At 72.8% G+C, this 14,924-nt stretch overlaps 2 protein-coding genes across 2 annotated transcripts; one reads left to right on the top strand and one right to left on the bottom strand.

Annotated features, from left to right (window-relative positions):
• Positions 1–2,497: 2,497 nt before the first annotated feature.
• On the top strand, positions 2,498–9,215 carry GRWD1 (glutamate rich WD repeat containing 1). The gene is made up of 7 exons (XM_064503577.1): positions 2,498–2,734; positions 2,816–2,933; positions 4,033–4,201; positions 5,227–5,437; positions 6,239–6,381; positions 7,381–7,578; positions 8,524–9,215. Exons 1-7 carry the CDS (start codon positions 2,560–2,562, stop codon positions 8,866–8,868), a joined length of 1,359 nt encoding a protein of 452 aa, XP_064359647.1. The 5' UTR covers positions 2,498–2,559; the 3' UTR covers positions 8,869–9,215.
• On the bottom strand, positions 9,170–13,910 carry TSEN34 (tRNA splicing endonuclease subunit 34). The gene is made up of 5 exons (XM_064503578.1): positions 13,808–13,910; positions 12,659–12,907; positions 11,991–12,108; positions 10,627–10,866; positions 9,170–9,613 (listed from the first exon to the last, which is right to left on the bottom strand). The coding sequence occupies exons 1-5, from the start codon at positions 13,820–13,822 to the stop codon at positions 9,429–9,431; spliced, it is 807 nt and encodes a 268-aa protein (XP_064359648.1). The 5' UTR covers positions 13,823–13,910; the 3' UTR covers positions 9,170–9,428.
• Positions 13,911–14,924: the final 1,014 nt, after the last annotated feature.

Genomic DNA, 14,924 nt, shown 5'->3' with positions numbered 1-14,924 from the left:
GACAGGTGGCCCCGAGGGTCCCGTCACGGCCGCCACCGCCGAGGACGAAGCCGGGTCCCCGAGGGCGACACCGCAGCCACGGCCACGGAGGACAAAAACGGGTCCCCGAGGGTGACGTCGCGGCCACCGAGGACAGGAACGGGTCCCCCAAGGTGACCTCATAGCCACGGAGGACAAAAACAGGTCCCCAAGGATGACGTCACAGCCATGACCATGGAGGACACAGCTGTCCCCAAGGTTGACGTGGCCATGGCCACCAAGGACAAAAGCACGTCCCCAAGGATGACATCACAGCCATGGAGGACAAAGCCAGGTCCCCCAAGGTGACTTCATGGCCACGGAGGACAGGAATGGGTCCCCTAGGGTGACGTCGTGGCCATGGCCACCAAGGACAAAAACAGGTCCCCGAGGGTGACGTCACGGCCAACAAGGACACAGCTGTCCCCAAGGGTGACGTCATGGCCATGGAGAACAAAAACCTGTCCCCAAGGGTGACATCATGGCCACCAAGGGCAAAAGCAGGTCCCCAGGGTGACCTCACAGCCACGGAGGACAAAAACGGGTCCCCGAGGGTGACGTCATGGCCACGGAGAACAAAAACAGGTCCCCAAGGTTGACATCATGGCCACGGAGGACAAAAAAGGGTCTCCGAGGGTGACCTCACGGCCACGGAGGACAAAAATGGGTCCCCGAGGGTGACATTGTGGCCACCAAGGACAAAAATAGGTCCCCAAGGGTGACATCACAGCCACGGAGGACAAAAACAGGTCCCCAAGGGTGACATCGTGGCCACCAAGGACAAAAATAGGTCCCCAAGGGTGACCTCATGGCCACGGAGGACAAAAAAGGGTCTCCGAGGGTGGCATCGTGGCCACCAAGGACAAAAACATGTCCCCAAGGGTGACGTCACGGCCACGGAGGACAGGAACGGGTCCCCGAGGTGACGCCGTGGCCCCGGTGCCACCGCGGGGCCGCGGCCGGCGGAGGGGACGGCTGGCACCGTCCCGGCCCCCGCGGCCACCCGCCCCCCCGTCGCCGTCGGCCGCTGACGACTTTTTAACTCGTTAGGTAATTTTTTGCGGGGGGGGGAGGGGGGAGGGGGGGAGACGAAACTGTGAGTGACCGCGGCCACCGCGCAAGCGCAACTGTGATCCCGGGGCGGCCCCCGCCACCCCGTCACCCCCCGGGTCCCCCGTCACCCCGCGTGTCCCCTGTCACTGCCCCCACGGCCCCCGCCACCCCTGGGTCCCCTGTCACCCCCCCGGGTCCCCTGTCACTGCCTGTGTCCCCTGTCACCCCCCCGGGTCCCCTGTCACCCCGCGTGTCCCCTGTCACTGCCCCCGCGGCCCCCGCCACCCCTGGGTCCCCTGTCACCCCCCCGGGTCCCCTGTCACCCCGCGTGTCCCCTGTCACTGCCCCCGCGGCCCCCGCCACCCCTGGGTCCCCTGTCACCCCCCCGGGTCCCCCGTCACCCCGCGTGTCCCCTGTCGCTGCCCCCGCGGCCCCCGCCACCCCTGGGTCCCCTGTCACTCCCTGTGTCCCCTGTCACCACCCCATGTCCCCTGTCACTGCCCTTGTGGCCCCCACCACCCCCGTGTCCCCCTGTCACTGCCCCCGCGGCCCCCACCACTCCCGTGTCCCCTGCCACCCCCGTGTCCCCTGTCACCCCCCGTGTCCCCCTGCCACCCCCCGCCACCAGCACTGTGTCCCCCTGCCACCCCCTGTGTCCCCCTGCCCCCCCTTGTCACTGCCCCGTGTCCCCCCGCGTCCCCCGCTGCCACCCGCCACGGCGGCACCCCGGAATAAAGAGCTTTTGTAGTCCCGCGGCCGGCGTCGCCGCCTGCGCCGGGGCCCAGGCGTCCGGGAGTTGGGGGGGGGGGCTGGGGGCGCCGGGGCCCAGGCGTCCGGGAGTGGGGGGGGGGGGGGGCCCAGGCGTCCGGGAGTGGGGGGGGGCTGGGGGCGCCGGGGCCCAGGCGTCCGGGTGTGCCCCCCCCCCCCCCGCTCTCAGCCCCGGCAGCCGCAGCCGCTAATTCCGTGTTTAATTACATGTTCGTTAGCGGCCAAGTTAGGGGAGGGGGGAGGGAAGAGGAAGGTGCCGGGGACCGAGGGCCCAGGTGTCCGGGGGGGGGGGGGGGCTGGTGGGGGGGGAGATGGAGGAGGAGGAAGGAGGAATCCGGGGGGGGGGGCCCCCCTGCACCCCGCGCTGCAGCACCGATGACGTCACCACGCGGCAGGCGACGCCACCGCCCGTCATCAGCCGTCTCCGGGCGGCCATTTTCCCGTCGCCATAGCGACGGGCCAGCGGCCCCGGCCAAGATGGCGGCGCGGGGGGCGGGGCCAGAGCAGCGGGGCGGGGCCAGAGCAGCGGGGCGGGGCCACAGCAAGAGTGCCAGGGCAGGGGGCGGGGCCAGAGCAGCAGCCCCGGCGCGGGGGGCGGGGCCAGAGCAGCAGCCCCGGCGCGGGGGGCGGGGCCAGAGCCGCGGCGGCGGCCGGAAGCGCGTAGCGACGCGGGGCGGGGCCGAGCGGCGGCGGCCGGAAGCGCGCGCGGCGGCGGCCAAGATGGCGGCGCGGCAGCGGCGGCGGCGCGGCGGGGCGCGGCGGGCGGCGGCGGCGGAGCCCCCGGAGGCGGCGGCGGGGCGGGTCTACGTGCCGGGCCGCGGCCCCCCGCTCGGCCCCGGCGAGGAGCTGGTCATGGACGAGGCGGCCTACGTGCTCTACCACCGCGCCGGCACCGGTGCGGCCGGGGGGGGAGGGGGGGCGCCCGGGGCCGCCGCCGCCGCCCGGTGGCTCTGACCCCCCCCCGCCCCCCCCCCAGGCGCGCCCTGCCTCAGCTTCGCGGTGCTGCGCGACGACCTGGGCGAGGGCCGCGTGGAGCCGCCGCACTCGCTGCTGCTCTGCGCCGGGACCCAGGCCGAGACCGCCCAGGCCAACCGGTGAGGCCCGCGCTGCCCCCCCGCCGCGCCCCACGGGCTCCCCGCGCTGCCCCCCCGCCGCGCCCCACGGGCTCCCCGCGCTGCCTCACGGCGGCCTGCGCTGCCCCACGGCGCCCCACGGGCTCCCCACGCTGCCCTGTGGCAGCCCTCGGTGCCCCACGGCAGTTCTCGGTGCCCCACGGCGGCCTTCGCTGCCCCACGCTGCCCCACGGGCTCCCCGCGCTGCTCCGTGGCAGCCCTCGGTGCCCCATGGAGGCCCTCAGTGCCCCACGCTGCCCCACAGGCTCCCTTAGCTGCCCCACAGCGGCCTTCAGTGCCCCACGGTGCCCCATGGGCTCCCCACGCTGCCCCGCGGCGGCTCACGGGCTCCCCACACTGCCCTACAGGGCCCCTCAACACCCCACGCTGCCCCCGGGCAGCCCTCGGTGCCCCACAAGCTCCCTACGCTGCCCCACAGCAGCCCCACGCTGCCCCACGGCAGCTCACAGGCTCCCCACGCTGCCCTATGGCAGTCCTCAGCGCCCCACAGGCTCCCCATGGTGCCCCACAGCAGCCCTCAGCGCCCCACAGGCTCCCCACGGCGGCCTACGCTGCCCCACAGCAGCCCTTGGCAACCCCCAGGCTCCTCAGGCTGCCCCACAGCTGCCCCACGGTGCTCACGGGGTCCCCCCTGTGCCCCATGGTATCCTACGGTGCCCTGTGGCTGCCCCACGGCATCTCCCTCTGCCCCACAGGCTCCCTTTGGTGCCCCATGGCTCCCCCTGCACCCCACAGCTGCCCCACGGGCTCACCCCGTGCCCCATAGCTGCCCCACGGTGCTTATGGGGTCCCGTGCTGCCCCATGGGCTCCTCTCATGCCCCACAGTGCCCTATGGCTGCCCCACGGGCTCCCCCTGCACCCCCCAAGTGCCCCATGGGCTCCCCCAGCGCCCCACGGCCCCCCATGGCTGCCCCACAGTGCCCCCAGGTTCCCCCAGCGCCCCACGGCCCCCCATGGCTGCCCCACAGCACCCCCCGGGCTCCCCGCAGCCCCCCCGGGTCCCCCCGCGCCGTGGGGCAGCCCCTCAGTGCCGCCCCCTTTGTGTCCCCCCCCCCCCAGGCTGCTGGTGATGAAGATGCAGAACCTGCACGGCACCCGCCGGGGGGGGGGCGGCTCCAGCAGCAGCGACGACGAGGAGGAGGAGGAGGAGGAGGAAGACGAGGAGGCGACGCAGCCCCAGCTGCACCTCGCCATGGTGCCCCACTACGGCGCCATCAACCGCATCCGGGTACGGGGCCCCCGCAGCCCCCCCTGGGGCCCCCAAATCCCCCCCCCCGGGGCCCCCAAATGCCCCCTCGATCCCCCTTGGACCCCCAAATCCCCCCCCGGGGGCCCCCAAATCCCCCCTTAGACCCTTGGGGGCCCCCAAATCCCTCCCAGGGACCCCCAAATCCCTCCCTGGGACCCCCAAATCCCCCCCCGGGGCCCCCAAATCACCCTTTGGACCCCTGGGGGCCCCCAAATCTCCCTGGGACCCCCAAATCCCCCCTGGGGCCCCCCTCTCTCCCCCAGCCCCTTCTCGGCCCCCCAGGACCCCTCGTACCCCCCCCACACCCCCCAAATCCCCCTGGGACCCCCAACCCCCCCCCCCGGGACCTCTCCAGCTCTCCCCCAGCCCCGCCTCGCCCCCCCCCAGATTGCTCATACCCCCCCCAAGGCCCCCACACCCCTCAGAGCCCCTCGTGTCCATCCTGGGACCCCCAAATCCCCCCCGGGACCCCCCCCAAATGCCCCATGGGGCGGCCCCATGGCCCCCTGGAGGGCTGCCCAGCGTCTCTTGGACCCCCATATCCCCCCCGACTCTCATTTCTCCCCCTGGAGCCCTTTGGCGATGATCTTGTGCCCCCCCCGGCCCTCCGTATCCCCCCCACTGGGCCCCCATATCCCCCCCTGACCCCCCCCGGGCCCCCTGACCCCCTCCAGGCCTCCCATACTCCCCCAGGTCCCCCGTATCCCCGCCCTGGGTCCCATATCCCCCCCCCCAGGCCCTCTATATCCCCCCATATCCCCCCCAGGTCTCCTCCATCCCCCCTGGGCCCCCGTATCCCCACCCTGGGTCCCCTATATCCACCCATATCCCCCCCCCAGGCCCCCTCCATCCCCCCTGACCCCCCCCGATCCTCCCTGGGCCTCCCATACTCCCCCAGGCCCCCCGTATCCCCCCCCAGGCCCCCTATATCCCCCCATATCCCCCCCTGGGCCCCCGTATCCCCCCCCCGGACCCCCCCTGACCCCCCCCCCCCGGCCCCGCAGGCGACGGAGCTGGGGGGGGCGCCGGTGGCGGCGGCCTGGTCGGAGAAGGGGCAGGTGGAGGTGTTCGAGCTGCGGCGGCCGCTGGCGGCTCTCGCGCAGCCCCGGGCGGCCGCCGCCTTCGTGCGGCAGCAGCAGCCGCTGGCGCCGCTTTTCGCCTTCGCCGGGCACCTGGCCGAGGGCTTCGCCATCGACTGGTCGCCCACCGTCCCCGGTGAGCCCCGGGGGGGCTTGGGGGCGACCGGGGGGGCTGGGAGGGGGCTAGGGGGCGACCGGGGGGGCTGGGAGGGGTTAGGGGGCGACCGGGGGGGCTGGGAGGGGGTTAGGGGGCAACTGGGGGGCTGGGAGGGGGTTAGGGGGTGACCGGGGGGGACTTGGGGGGGTTAGGGGGCGACCGGGGGGGACTTGGGGGGGTTACGGGGCAACTGGGGGGGCAGGGGAGGGGGTTAGGGGGCAAACGAGGGGGGCTCAGGGGCAGGGGAGGGGCTGGGGGGGCTGGGAGGGATTAGGGGGCAAATGAGGGGGGCTGGGGGGGCAGGGGAGGGGGTTAGGGGGCAACTGGGGGGCTGGGAGGGGTTAGGGGGCCAACGAGGGGGACTTGGGGCGGTTAGGGGGCAGCTGGGGGGGCTGGGGGGGGTTGGGGGCAACTGGGGGGCCTGATGGGGGCTGGGGGGCAAACAAGGGGGATTTGGGGGGCTGGGGACAGGGTTAAGGGGTAACTGGGGGGGCTGGGAGGGGGTTGGGGGCAAATGAGGGCGACCTGGGGGGACTAGGGGGCAACTGGGGGGGCTGGGAGGGGTTGGGGGGCAACTGGGGGGGCTGGGAGGGGATGGGGGCAAACGAGAGGGGCTGGGGGGGCTGCAGGGGGGTTAAGGGGCCGGGGGGGGAGCTTGGGGGGCCGTTGGGGTGCTGGGGGGGGTGATGAGGGATCTGTGGGGCACCCCAGGGTGCCGTGGGGGGCTGGGGGGGTCCGTGGGGCCGCCGTGGGTCACGGCCCCCCTTTCCCCCCCCCCAGGGCGGCTGCTGTCGGGCGACTGCCGGAGCCGCATCCACCTGTGGGAGCCGCGGGAGGGGGGGGCCTGGGCCGTGGACCAGCGGCCGCTGCGGGGCCACACGGCCTCCGTCGAGGATCTGCAGTGGTCGCCCAACGAGCCCTCGGTATGTGGGGCGGCCGTGGGGCAGCCGTGGGGCTGGGGGCGGCCGTGGGGCGGCCGTGGGGCTGGGGGTCGCCGTGGGGCAGCCGTGGAGGATCTGCAGTGATCGGTCACTTAACAAGCCCTCAGTATGTGGGTGGCCATGGGGTGGCTGGGGATACTATGGGGCAGCTGTGGGGCAGCCGGGGACGCTGTGGGGCAGCCGTGGGGCTGGGGATGCCGGGGGGTGGCTGCTGTGGGACCCCAGGGGCTCTGTGGAGGATCTGCAGTGGCCGGTCACTTAACAAGCCCTCAGTATGTGGGTGGCCATGGGGCGGCTAGGGATACTATGGGGCAGCTGTGGGGCAGCTAGGGATGCTGTGGGGCAGCCGTGGGGCTGGGGGTCGCCGTGGGGCAGCCGTGGAGGATCTGCAGTGGTCGGTCACTTAACAAGCCCTCAGTATGTGGGTGGCCATGGGGTGGCTGGGGATACTATGGGGCAGCTGTGGGGCAGTTGGGGATGCTGTGGGGCAGCCGTGGGGCTGGGGGCAGCCATGGGGCAGCCACGGAGAATCTGCAGTGGTCACTCACCCAACGAGCCCTCGGTACAGGGGCAGCCATGGGGTGGCCATGGGGCGGCTGGGGATGCTGTGGGGCAGCTGTGGGGCAGCTGGGGACGCTGTGGGGCAGCCGTGGGGCTGGGGATGCTGGGGGGTGGCTGCTGTGGGACCCCAGGGGCTCTGTGGAGGATCTGCAGCGGTCGGTCACCCAACGGACCCTCGCTATGGGGTGGCCATGGGGCGGCTGGGGATGCTATGGGGCAGCTCTGGGGCAGCTGGGGACGCTATGGGGCAGCCGTGGGGCTGGGGACGCCAGCGGGCCGGGGCTTGTGGGCTGCGTCATGCGATCTTGTGTCTCTTTCTGCGTCTTCCTTGTGTCCCCTCTCCCCCGTGTGCCCCCCACGTTGCCCCCCACGTCCCCCCCGCGCCCCACACCTGCCCCACACGTCCCCGCCGCCCCCCAGGTGTTCTGCTCGTGCTCGGCGGACGCCTCGCTGCGCGTGTGGGACGTGCGGGCGGGGCCGGGTCGCGCCTGCATGCTGACGGCCGCCGGGGCCCACGGCGCCGACGTCAACGCGCTCAGCTGGAGCCGCCTGGACCCCTTCGTGCTCAGCGGCGGCGACGACGGCGCCCTGCGCCTCTGGGACCTCCGCCTCTTCCGGGTGGGTCTGCCTGCCCCACGGCGCCCCACGGCGCCCCATAGAGACCCCCAGGGCCCCCTCCCTGCCCCACAGAGCCCCCCATAGCCCCCCGGACCCCTCCCTGCTCCACAGCACCCTGCGCCTCTGGGACCTCCGCCTCTTCCGGGTGGGTCTGCCTGCCCCATGGTGCCCCATAGAGACCCCCAGGGCCCCCTCCCTGCCCCATGGCACCCCATAGAGCCCTAGAGAGCCCTCCAGACCCTTCCCTGCGCCTCTGGGACCTCCGCCTCTTCCGGGTGGGTCTGCCTGCCCCACGGCGCCCCATAGAGCCCCACAGAAACCCCCACGGCGCCCCATGGCACCCCCCAGAGCCACCCAGACCACCCCCTGCCCCACAGCGCCCTGCGCCTCTGGGACCTCTACCTCTTCCGGGTGCGGCCCCCTGCCCCACGGCGCCCCATAGAGCCCCCCAGGGCCCCCTCCCTGCCCCACAGCAGCCCACAGAGCCCCGCGGACCCCTCCCTGCTGCACGGCGCCCTGCGCCTCTGGGACCTCTGCCCCTTCCAGGTAGGTCAGGCTGCCCCATAGCACCCCATAGGGCCCCCCACAGCCCCAAGGACTCTTCCCTGCCCCATAGAGCTCCCCCATGGACCTCTCCCTGCCCCACAGCACCCTGCACTTCTGGGGCCCCCACTTCTTCCAGGCAGGTCTGGCCCTATGGCTGCCCCACAGCAGCGACCCTGCCCCACAGAGCCCCCCACAACCCCTAGCCCCTCCCCAGAGCCCCATGGCCCCCTCCCTGCCCCCCAAGGGGCCCCTCATGACCCCGTGGGGCCCCCCCACAGCACAGCCAGGCCCCTCCCTGCCCCTGCGGCCCCACAGAGACCCCCCACACATACACAGGGCCCCCTCCCAGCCCCATAGGGACCCCTTGCTGCCCCACTGACACCCCCCCCCCGCCCGCAGACGGGCTCCAGCGTGGCCACGTTCAAGCAGCACGCGGGCCCCATCACCTCGGTGGAGTGGCACCCCACGGAGAGCGGGGTGCTGGCGGCGGCGGGCGCCGACGACCTGGTGACGCAGTGGGACCTGGCGGCCGAGCGGGACCCCGAGGCCGGGGACGACGGGGACGACGGGGACAACGGGGACACCGGGGACGCGGCGGCGCTGGCGGCGCTGCCCCCGCAGCTGCTCTTCGCGCACCAGGGCGAGGCGGAGCCCAAGGAGCTGCACTGGCACCCGCAGTGTCCCGGGCTGCTGCTCACCACCGCCCGCGCCGGCATCGCCGTCTTCCGCACCGTCAGCGTCTGAGGGGGGGCCGGGGGGGGGGTCGCCCGGGGGGGCCTCGACTTGGGGGGCACCGGGGTGGGGCTGCCCCACTGCCGGGGGGAGATTCCTCCCCCTCCCATGGAGGCCTTCCATGGCTGGACATCGCTCCCACGCTGCCCACATTATTGGGGGGGGGTGTTTGTCTGTCTTGTGCCCCCCCCATAATGAGGGGGTGTCTCTCTCTTCCCTCCCCCAAGTGTGTGTGTGTGGGGTGACCCTGCCCCACACATGGCTGCTATGGGGTGGGGGTGGGGGTTGGAGGTGCCTCTTTTCCCTCCCCAAATTGTTTTTCTCAGTAAAGATTTTATTAAAAAAACAATGGGGTGAAATGGGGGGATCCAGTTCCTGCCCCATAACTGGGGGGGGTGGGGGGGGCTGCCCCATGGCTGTGGGGCCCTGGCTTGGCAGGCTGGGCCTGCGGTGGGGGGGCTGGGGAGGGGCTGGGGGGTCACACACTGGGGGGTCCAGGTGACCCAGAGCAGCAGTGTCCTGTACGGGTGAGCGCTGTGGGTCGCAGTGTCGCCGTGGGTCGCCGCCGTGGGTCAGGGCGGGCCCCACTGCAGGGACGTGTAGGCCGGGGCGCCCCCCGCGGGGGCGGCGCAGAGCAGCAGCGTCTTGCGCACGTGGGTGCCCAGCCGGGCGGCCGCCACCAGGGCCCCCAGCGCCAGGGGGGCCCCCGGGGGGGGGCACAGGGCCACGGCCGCCGCGTGGAACCGCTCCGGGGGGCCTGGGGGGCGCGGGGGGGTCAGCTCTGCCCCACGGCTGCCCCATAGCACCCCACAGGCCCCCCCCACCACGACAGCCCCCCTATTGCCCCTTCCTATGACCCCGCAGAACCACTTGGGGGGCTGGGAAGAGTCAGTTCGGCCCCATAGCGCCTCCCCTGCCCCACAGCTGCCCCATAGCGCCCCACAGCTGCACCCCCCACCCCCAGACACCCCACAGTGCCCCATTGTCCCTTTTCTACTCTGTAACTGTCTCCCCCAACCCCCGCCATAGTGCCCCACAGCTGCTCCCTGCCCCACAGCTGCCCCACAGCCACCCCATAGCGCCCCACAGTGCCACCTCCCCACCCTGTAGTGCCCCACTGCTGCTTCCTACTCCAGAACCACCTCCCCCAGCCCCCGCTGTAACGCCCCACAGCTGCCCCTGCCCCACAGCTGCCCCACAGCGCCCCATGGCCTCCCCCACAGCCCCTTCTGCCCCACAGCGCCCCACGGCCTCCCCCACTGCCCCCCCACAGCCCCTTCTGCCCCACAGTGCCCCAATGCCTCCCCCACTGCCCCACAGCACCCCATGGCCTCCCCCACAGCCGCCCCACAGTGCCCCATGGCCTCCCCCACTGCCCCACAGCCTCCCCCACAGCCCCTTCTGCCCCACAGGTGCCCCATAGCCCCCCCAAACTACTTTCTGCCCCATATCCTGCTCCCCGTCCTGCCCCACAGCCTCTTATCTGCCTTTACCTCTCCCTGCCCCACAGTGATGTCTCCTGCCCCACACGCTCCTGCCCCACGTCGCCCAGACTCCCCGCACCTCTCCCTGCCCCACAGCAACATCTCCTGCCCCACATCACCGACTCCCCGCACCTCTCCCTGCCCCACATCATCCTGCGTTTTACTGCCACAACAACCTGCCCCACCTCATCTCCCCCTGCCCGTTACCTGCCCCACGGGCTCTCCGCCCCACGGCAGCCCCCCCCCCACCCCCTCCCTGCCCCCCGGCAGCCCCACGGCGCCTCACCGGGGTAGACGAGGAAGTCGCCGCCGAACTTGGCGCCGGCGGTGAGGTGGAGGCCGCGGGCCCAGAGGTCGCGGTAGACGCGGTAGCGGCGCTCGTGGCCGGGGCGGCCGCCGTGGGGCCAGTGGGGCGCGGGGCGGCCCCAGTCCGGGGGGGCGGCGGTGGGGGGCAGCGCCGGCCCCTCCCGCGCCGTGGGGAGCTGCACCAGCAGCGCCCGGGGGGGCAGGGCCGCGGCGGGGGCACCTGCGGGGGGGGGCGGTGGGTGGGGGGTGCCCCACGGTGCTGCCTGGCCCCATAAGTGCTCCCCAGCACCCAGCCCCACAGCAGCCAGCCCCATGGCACTGAGCCCCATAGCTCCCCCCCAACACCCAGCCCCATGGAACTGAATCCCATAGCTTCCCCCCCCAACACCCAGCCCCATAGCCCCCCCCCCCAGCCCCATGGCACTGAGCCCCATAGCTCCCCCAACACCCAGCCCCATGGCACTGAGCCCCATAGCTCCCCCCCAGCCCCACGGCACTAAGCCCCATAGCTCCCCCACCACCCAGCCCCATGGAACTGACCCCATAGCTCCCCACCACCACCCAGCCCCATGGAACTGAGCCCCATAGCTCCCCCCCCAGCACCCAGCCCCATAGCTCCCCCCCAGCACCCAGCCCCATGGAACTGAACCCCATAGCTTCCCCCCCCCCCAGCACCCAGCCCCATGGAACTGAGCCCCATAGCTCCCTCCCTCCACACACCCAGCCCCACAGTACTGAGCCCCATAGCTCACACACACACCCCCCCCCAGGCCCATAGCCCCCCACAAACAGCTCTACATCAGCCCCACAGCACCCCACCCCATGATCTCCAGCCCCACAGCAGCTGCTGCTCTTTTTCACCCCACAACCCCATAGCACCCACAGGCACCCTGATATCTGCCCCATGGTCCCTCCCACAGCTGCTCCCCCCAGCCCCATCGCTGCCCCCCCAGCCCCATAGCACTCACCCCAACAGTGTTCTCCCTTCCCTGACCCCATAGCAGCCCTAAGCACCCTGACATCTGCCCCATAGCACCTCCCCCAGCCCCACAGCTGCCCCAGCCAGTCCTGTGACACCCACCCCAATAGCAGCCCCATTTCTCAGCCCTACAACTGCCCCCCCAGCCCCATAATACCCACAGGCACCTTGACATCTGCCCCATAGCACCTCCCCCAGCCCCATAGCAACCACTCTAGTACTGGTTCCCTTCCCCAGCCCCATAGCGCTGCCCCCAGCACCCCAACCCCTCCGCGCAGAGCGTCATAGCTGCTCTTCTCCCAGCCCCACGGCGCCCGCCCCACAGCACCCCCCCCCACCCCACGGGGCCCGGTCCTGCCCCCCACCTGTGGGGCGTTGGTTGGGGGGCAGGTGCTGCAGCCGGGCCTGTCGCTGCCCCTCGGCCGCTTCCTGCTGCTCCGCGAAGCTCTGGGCCAGCTCGGCCGCGTAGCGCGCTGCCGCTGCCTGCGGGGGGGGGGGGGGGGGAGGAGAGCGCTGCCCCACACCGGCCCCACACCCACCCCACTGTCTGCCCCACGGCCTCGCCCCAGCCTGTCCCACTGCCCAGCTCGGCCCCACAAGCACGCTCTGCAACCTGCTCCATGCTCTGCCCATAGCTCCTGCCCCACAGCCCCACACGTGGCTCCTGCCCCACAGCTCGGCCCCACACATGGCTCCTGCTCCACATCCTACCCGCGAATCCCCCCCCCCCCCCCCCATAAGAAACCATGGCCCCATGGAACTGTCCCCACCATGCTGTGGGGCAGAACAACCCCCCCCCCAGCCCCTCCCTGCTCCCAATACCCCCCGCTGCCCCACAGCTGCCCCCCAACCCCTATTATTGCCCCCACCCCCCACCACTGCTCTCCTAGGGGCCTTAATACCCCCCCTCCCCTGCCCCATAGCTGCCCCACAGCCCCCCCATTACCTCTACACCCGCCCCCACCCCCTTATCGCCTCCCGCGCCCCCCCCACCTCCTCCAGGGCCCCCTCGCTGCCCCACAGCCCCCCTTACCGGGGGCGGCCCCTCGCCGGGCTCCGGGGGGGGCACGAGGACGGCGGCGCCGGTCTCGGCGAGCAGCCGGGCCTCCTCGGGCAGCAGCTGCAGCGGCAGGCGGGGGCCGCGGGCAGCTCCGCGCCGCGGGGGGGCCCCCACCAGCACCCCGCACACGCGGTGCCGCTCGCGCAGCGCCCGCGCCGCCGCCGCGCCCCACACCAGCACCCGGCCGCGCTGCAGCGCCAGCACCAGCGGCTCCGGGGGGGCCTGGGGGGGGGCCGGCGTCAGGGGGGGTCACCGACGGGCCTCACCCCCCCCCCCCGGGGCTCCGCCGGGCCGGGGGGTCCGGACAGGCCGCCCCGCTCCGCCGCCGCCATTTTGAGCTCTTCCCGCCGCCGCGCAGGCGCCTGGGAGCCGCCCCCTGTGCGCACGCGCGCCGCGGGGTGTTGTGGGAGGGGGCGGGGCCTCGCCCTGCCGGGCCCCTCCCTCCCCTCCGCCCCCGCGCGGACGCTGGTGAAGCTCCGCCCCTTTCAAACGGCCACGCCCCCTCTTAAGCGCTCGTTTCCCGCCTCCCCGGGGGATGATGGGAAAACGCCCCTTAAAGGGGCAATGCCCTCCCATTATGTGGGGACCACAAGGGCGCCCCACTCGCTGTTTTAGGGTCCTTTTACAGGCGTCGCACCCCATGCAACGCGGGCCCCGCCCCCCCGCCTTTTAAAGGAGCCACGCCCACAACCTCTTAAAGGGGCCACACCATCACGTGCTGGAGGAGGCCCCCCAAAAAAGGTGTCACACCCCATTCGTCTTACATGGAACTCCTCCCCCAAATAAAACCTTTAAAGGGGCCGCCCCACCCTGCGCTAAAGAGACGCCCCCCCCACCTCTTAAAGGGGCCGCGCCCCCTCCCGTATTAAATCACGCCTCCCTCCTTAAAGGAGAAAGTGCATGTCTTCTTAAAGCCCTCCCAAATCGTTACCGCTTTCAAGACCCCCCCCCCGCCCCCAACACCCCCCATCTCCCTTTTAAGGGGGGGGGTGGGGCCACCTCCAGCTAAGCATCCCCGAAATTCAGGCCGCCCCCTCCCATTGAAGCCCCCATTACCCTTTTAAAGCCCCCCCCCGCCCCGGACAGCCCCTACCCCGCATTAGCGCCCCCCCCCCCCGGTACCTCGGGGTCCCCCATGGCCCGGTGGCTGCTGCCGGACCCGCGCGCCGCTCGCTGCCGCCCCCCCCCCGGGGCGGAGCCTGGCTGGAGCCCCGCCCCCCGCGGAGGCGCAGCCCCGCCCCCAGGGTAGGCGGAGCCCCGCCCCGGCCCCGCCCCCGCCGGCTCCGAGTCGCCGCTGCTGCCGGGTGCGCGCGGCCGGAGGGACCCAGGCGTCCGGGACCCCGGTGCCCCCCCCCCCCCCCCCGCCCCCCGGGGGCCCAGGCGTCCGGGACCCCCCGCGGTGGGTGGGCGGGGCCGGCGGCGCCATGACCCCGGAGGAGGTCACGTACCTGGCCGTGCTGCTGGGCTCCATCCCGCTGGGCTTCGCCTTCAAGGGCCGCGGTGAGGCCGGGGGGGGGGGGGGGGCAACGTGTGGGGCTGGGGGGCAATGTGTGGGGCTACGGGGGGGGGGCGCGTGCTATGGGGCAATATATGGGGCTACAGGAGGTGCTTGTGCTATGGGGGGGGGTCGTGCTATGGGGCAATGTGTGGGGCAGTTGGAAGGGGCTTGTGCTATGGGGCAGTATATGGGGCAACTGGGGAAGGGCTTGTGCTATGGGGCAGTGTGTGGGGCTATGTGCGGGGTGCTCGTGCTGTGGGGCAACATGTGGGGCAATTGGGGAGGAGGCTTGCGCTATGGGGCAATATATGGGGCTGGGGGTTATTTGGGCAAAAATGGGGCTCATATTGGGGCAGTATCTGGGGATGGGGGTCAATAATGGGGGAGCTCATGCTATGGGGCAGCATGTGGGGCTATGGGGCAATTGGGGGGGGACCTCATGCTGTGGGGCAAAATGGGGGGGTTGTGGGGGGTGCTGAGCCCCTCAGAGGGGCCTGGGGCAGCTGTGGGGCAGCGAGGGGCTGGGGGGAGCAGGTTGGGGGTCACCCCCCCCCCCCCATGCTGACCCCCATCCCCCCCCAGGCCCCCAGGCCCGGCAGCTGGGGGGGGCGGCGGCGGGGGCGGCCCTGGCCCTGGCCACCTGCGGCCCCCACGTGCTGCACTCGCTGCTCACCGTGCTGGGGACCTGGGCCCTGCTGCGCCTCGCCCCCAGGTGCGCCGGACGCCTGGGCCCCCAGGGAC

Source organism: Dromaius novaehollandiae, chromosome 39, assembly GCF_036370855.1.
Source record: "Dromaius novaehollandiae isolate bDroNov1 chromosome 39, bDroNov1.hap1, whole genome shotgun sequence".
NCBI classification, from domain to species: domain Eukaryota; kingdom Metazoa; phylum Chordata; class Aves; order Casuariiformes; family Dromaiidae; genus Dromaius; species Dromaius novaehollandiae.
The sequence above is the reverse complement of the archived record's forward strand: the minus strand, read 5'-3'. Positions and strand labels throughout refer to the sequence as shown.

Coding starts and splice junctions, on each gene's coding strand:
- GRWD1 (XM_064503577.1), top strand. CDS start 2,560: ATGGCGGCGCGGCAGCGGCGGCGGCGCGGCGGGGCGCGGCGGGCGGCG. Junction 4,202..5,226: donor GCGCCATCAACCGCATCCGG/GTACGGGGCCCC, acceptor CCGGCCCCGCAG/GCGACGGAGCTGGGGGGGGC. Junction 6,382..7,380: donor GGTCGCCCAACGAGCCCTCG/GTATGTGGGGCG, acceptor GCCGCCCCCCAG/GTGTTCTGCTCGTGCTCGGC.
- TSEN34 (XM_064503578.1), bottom strand. Junction 10,867..11,990: donor CCCCAACCAACGCCCCACAG/GTGGGGGGCAGG, acceptor CCCCCCCCGCAG/GTGCCCCCGCCGCGGCCCTG. Junction 9,614..10,626: donor CGACTTCCTCGTCTACCCCG/GTGAGGCGCCGT, acceptor CGCGCCCCCCAG/GCCCCCCGGAGCGGTTCCAC.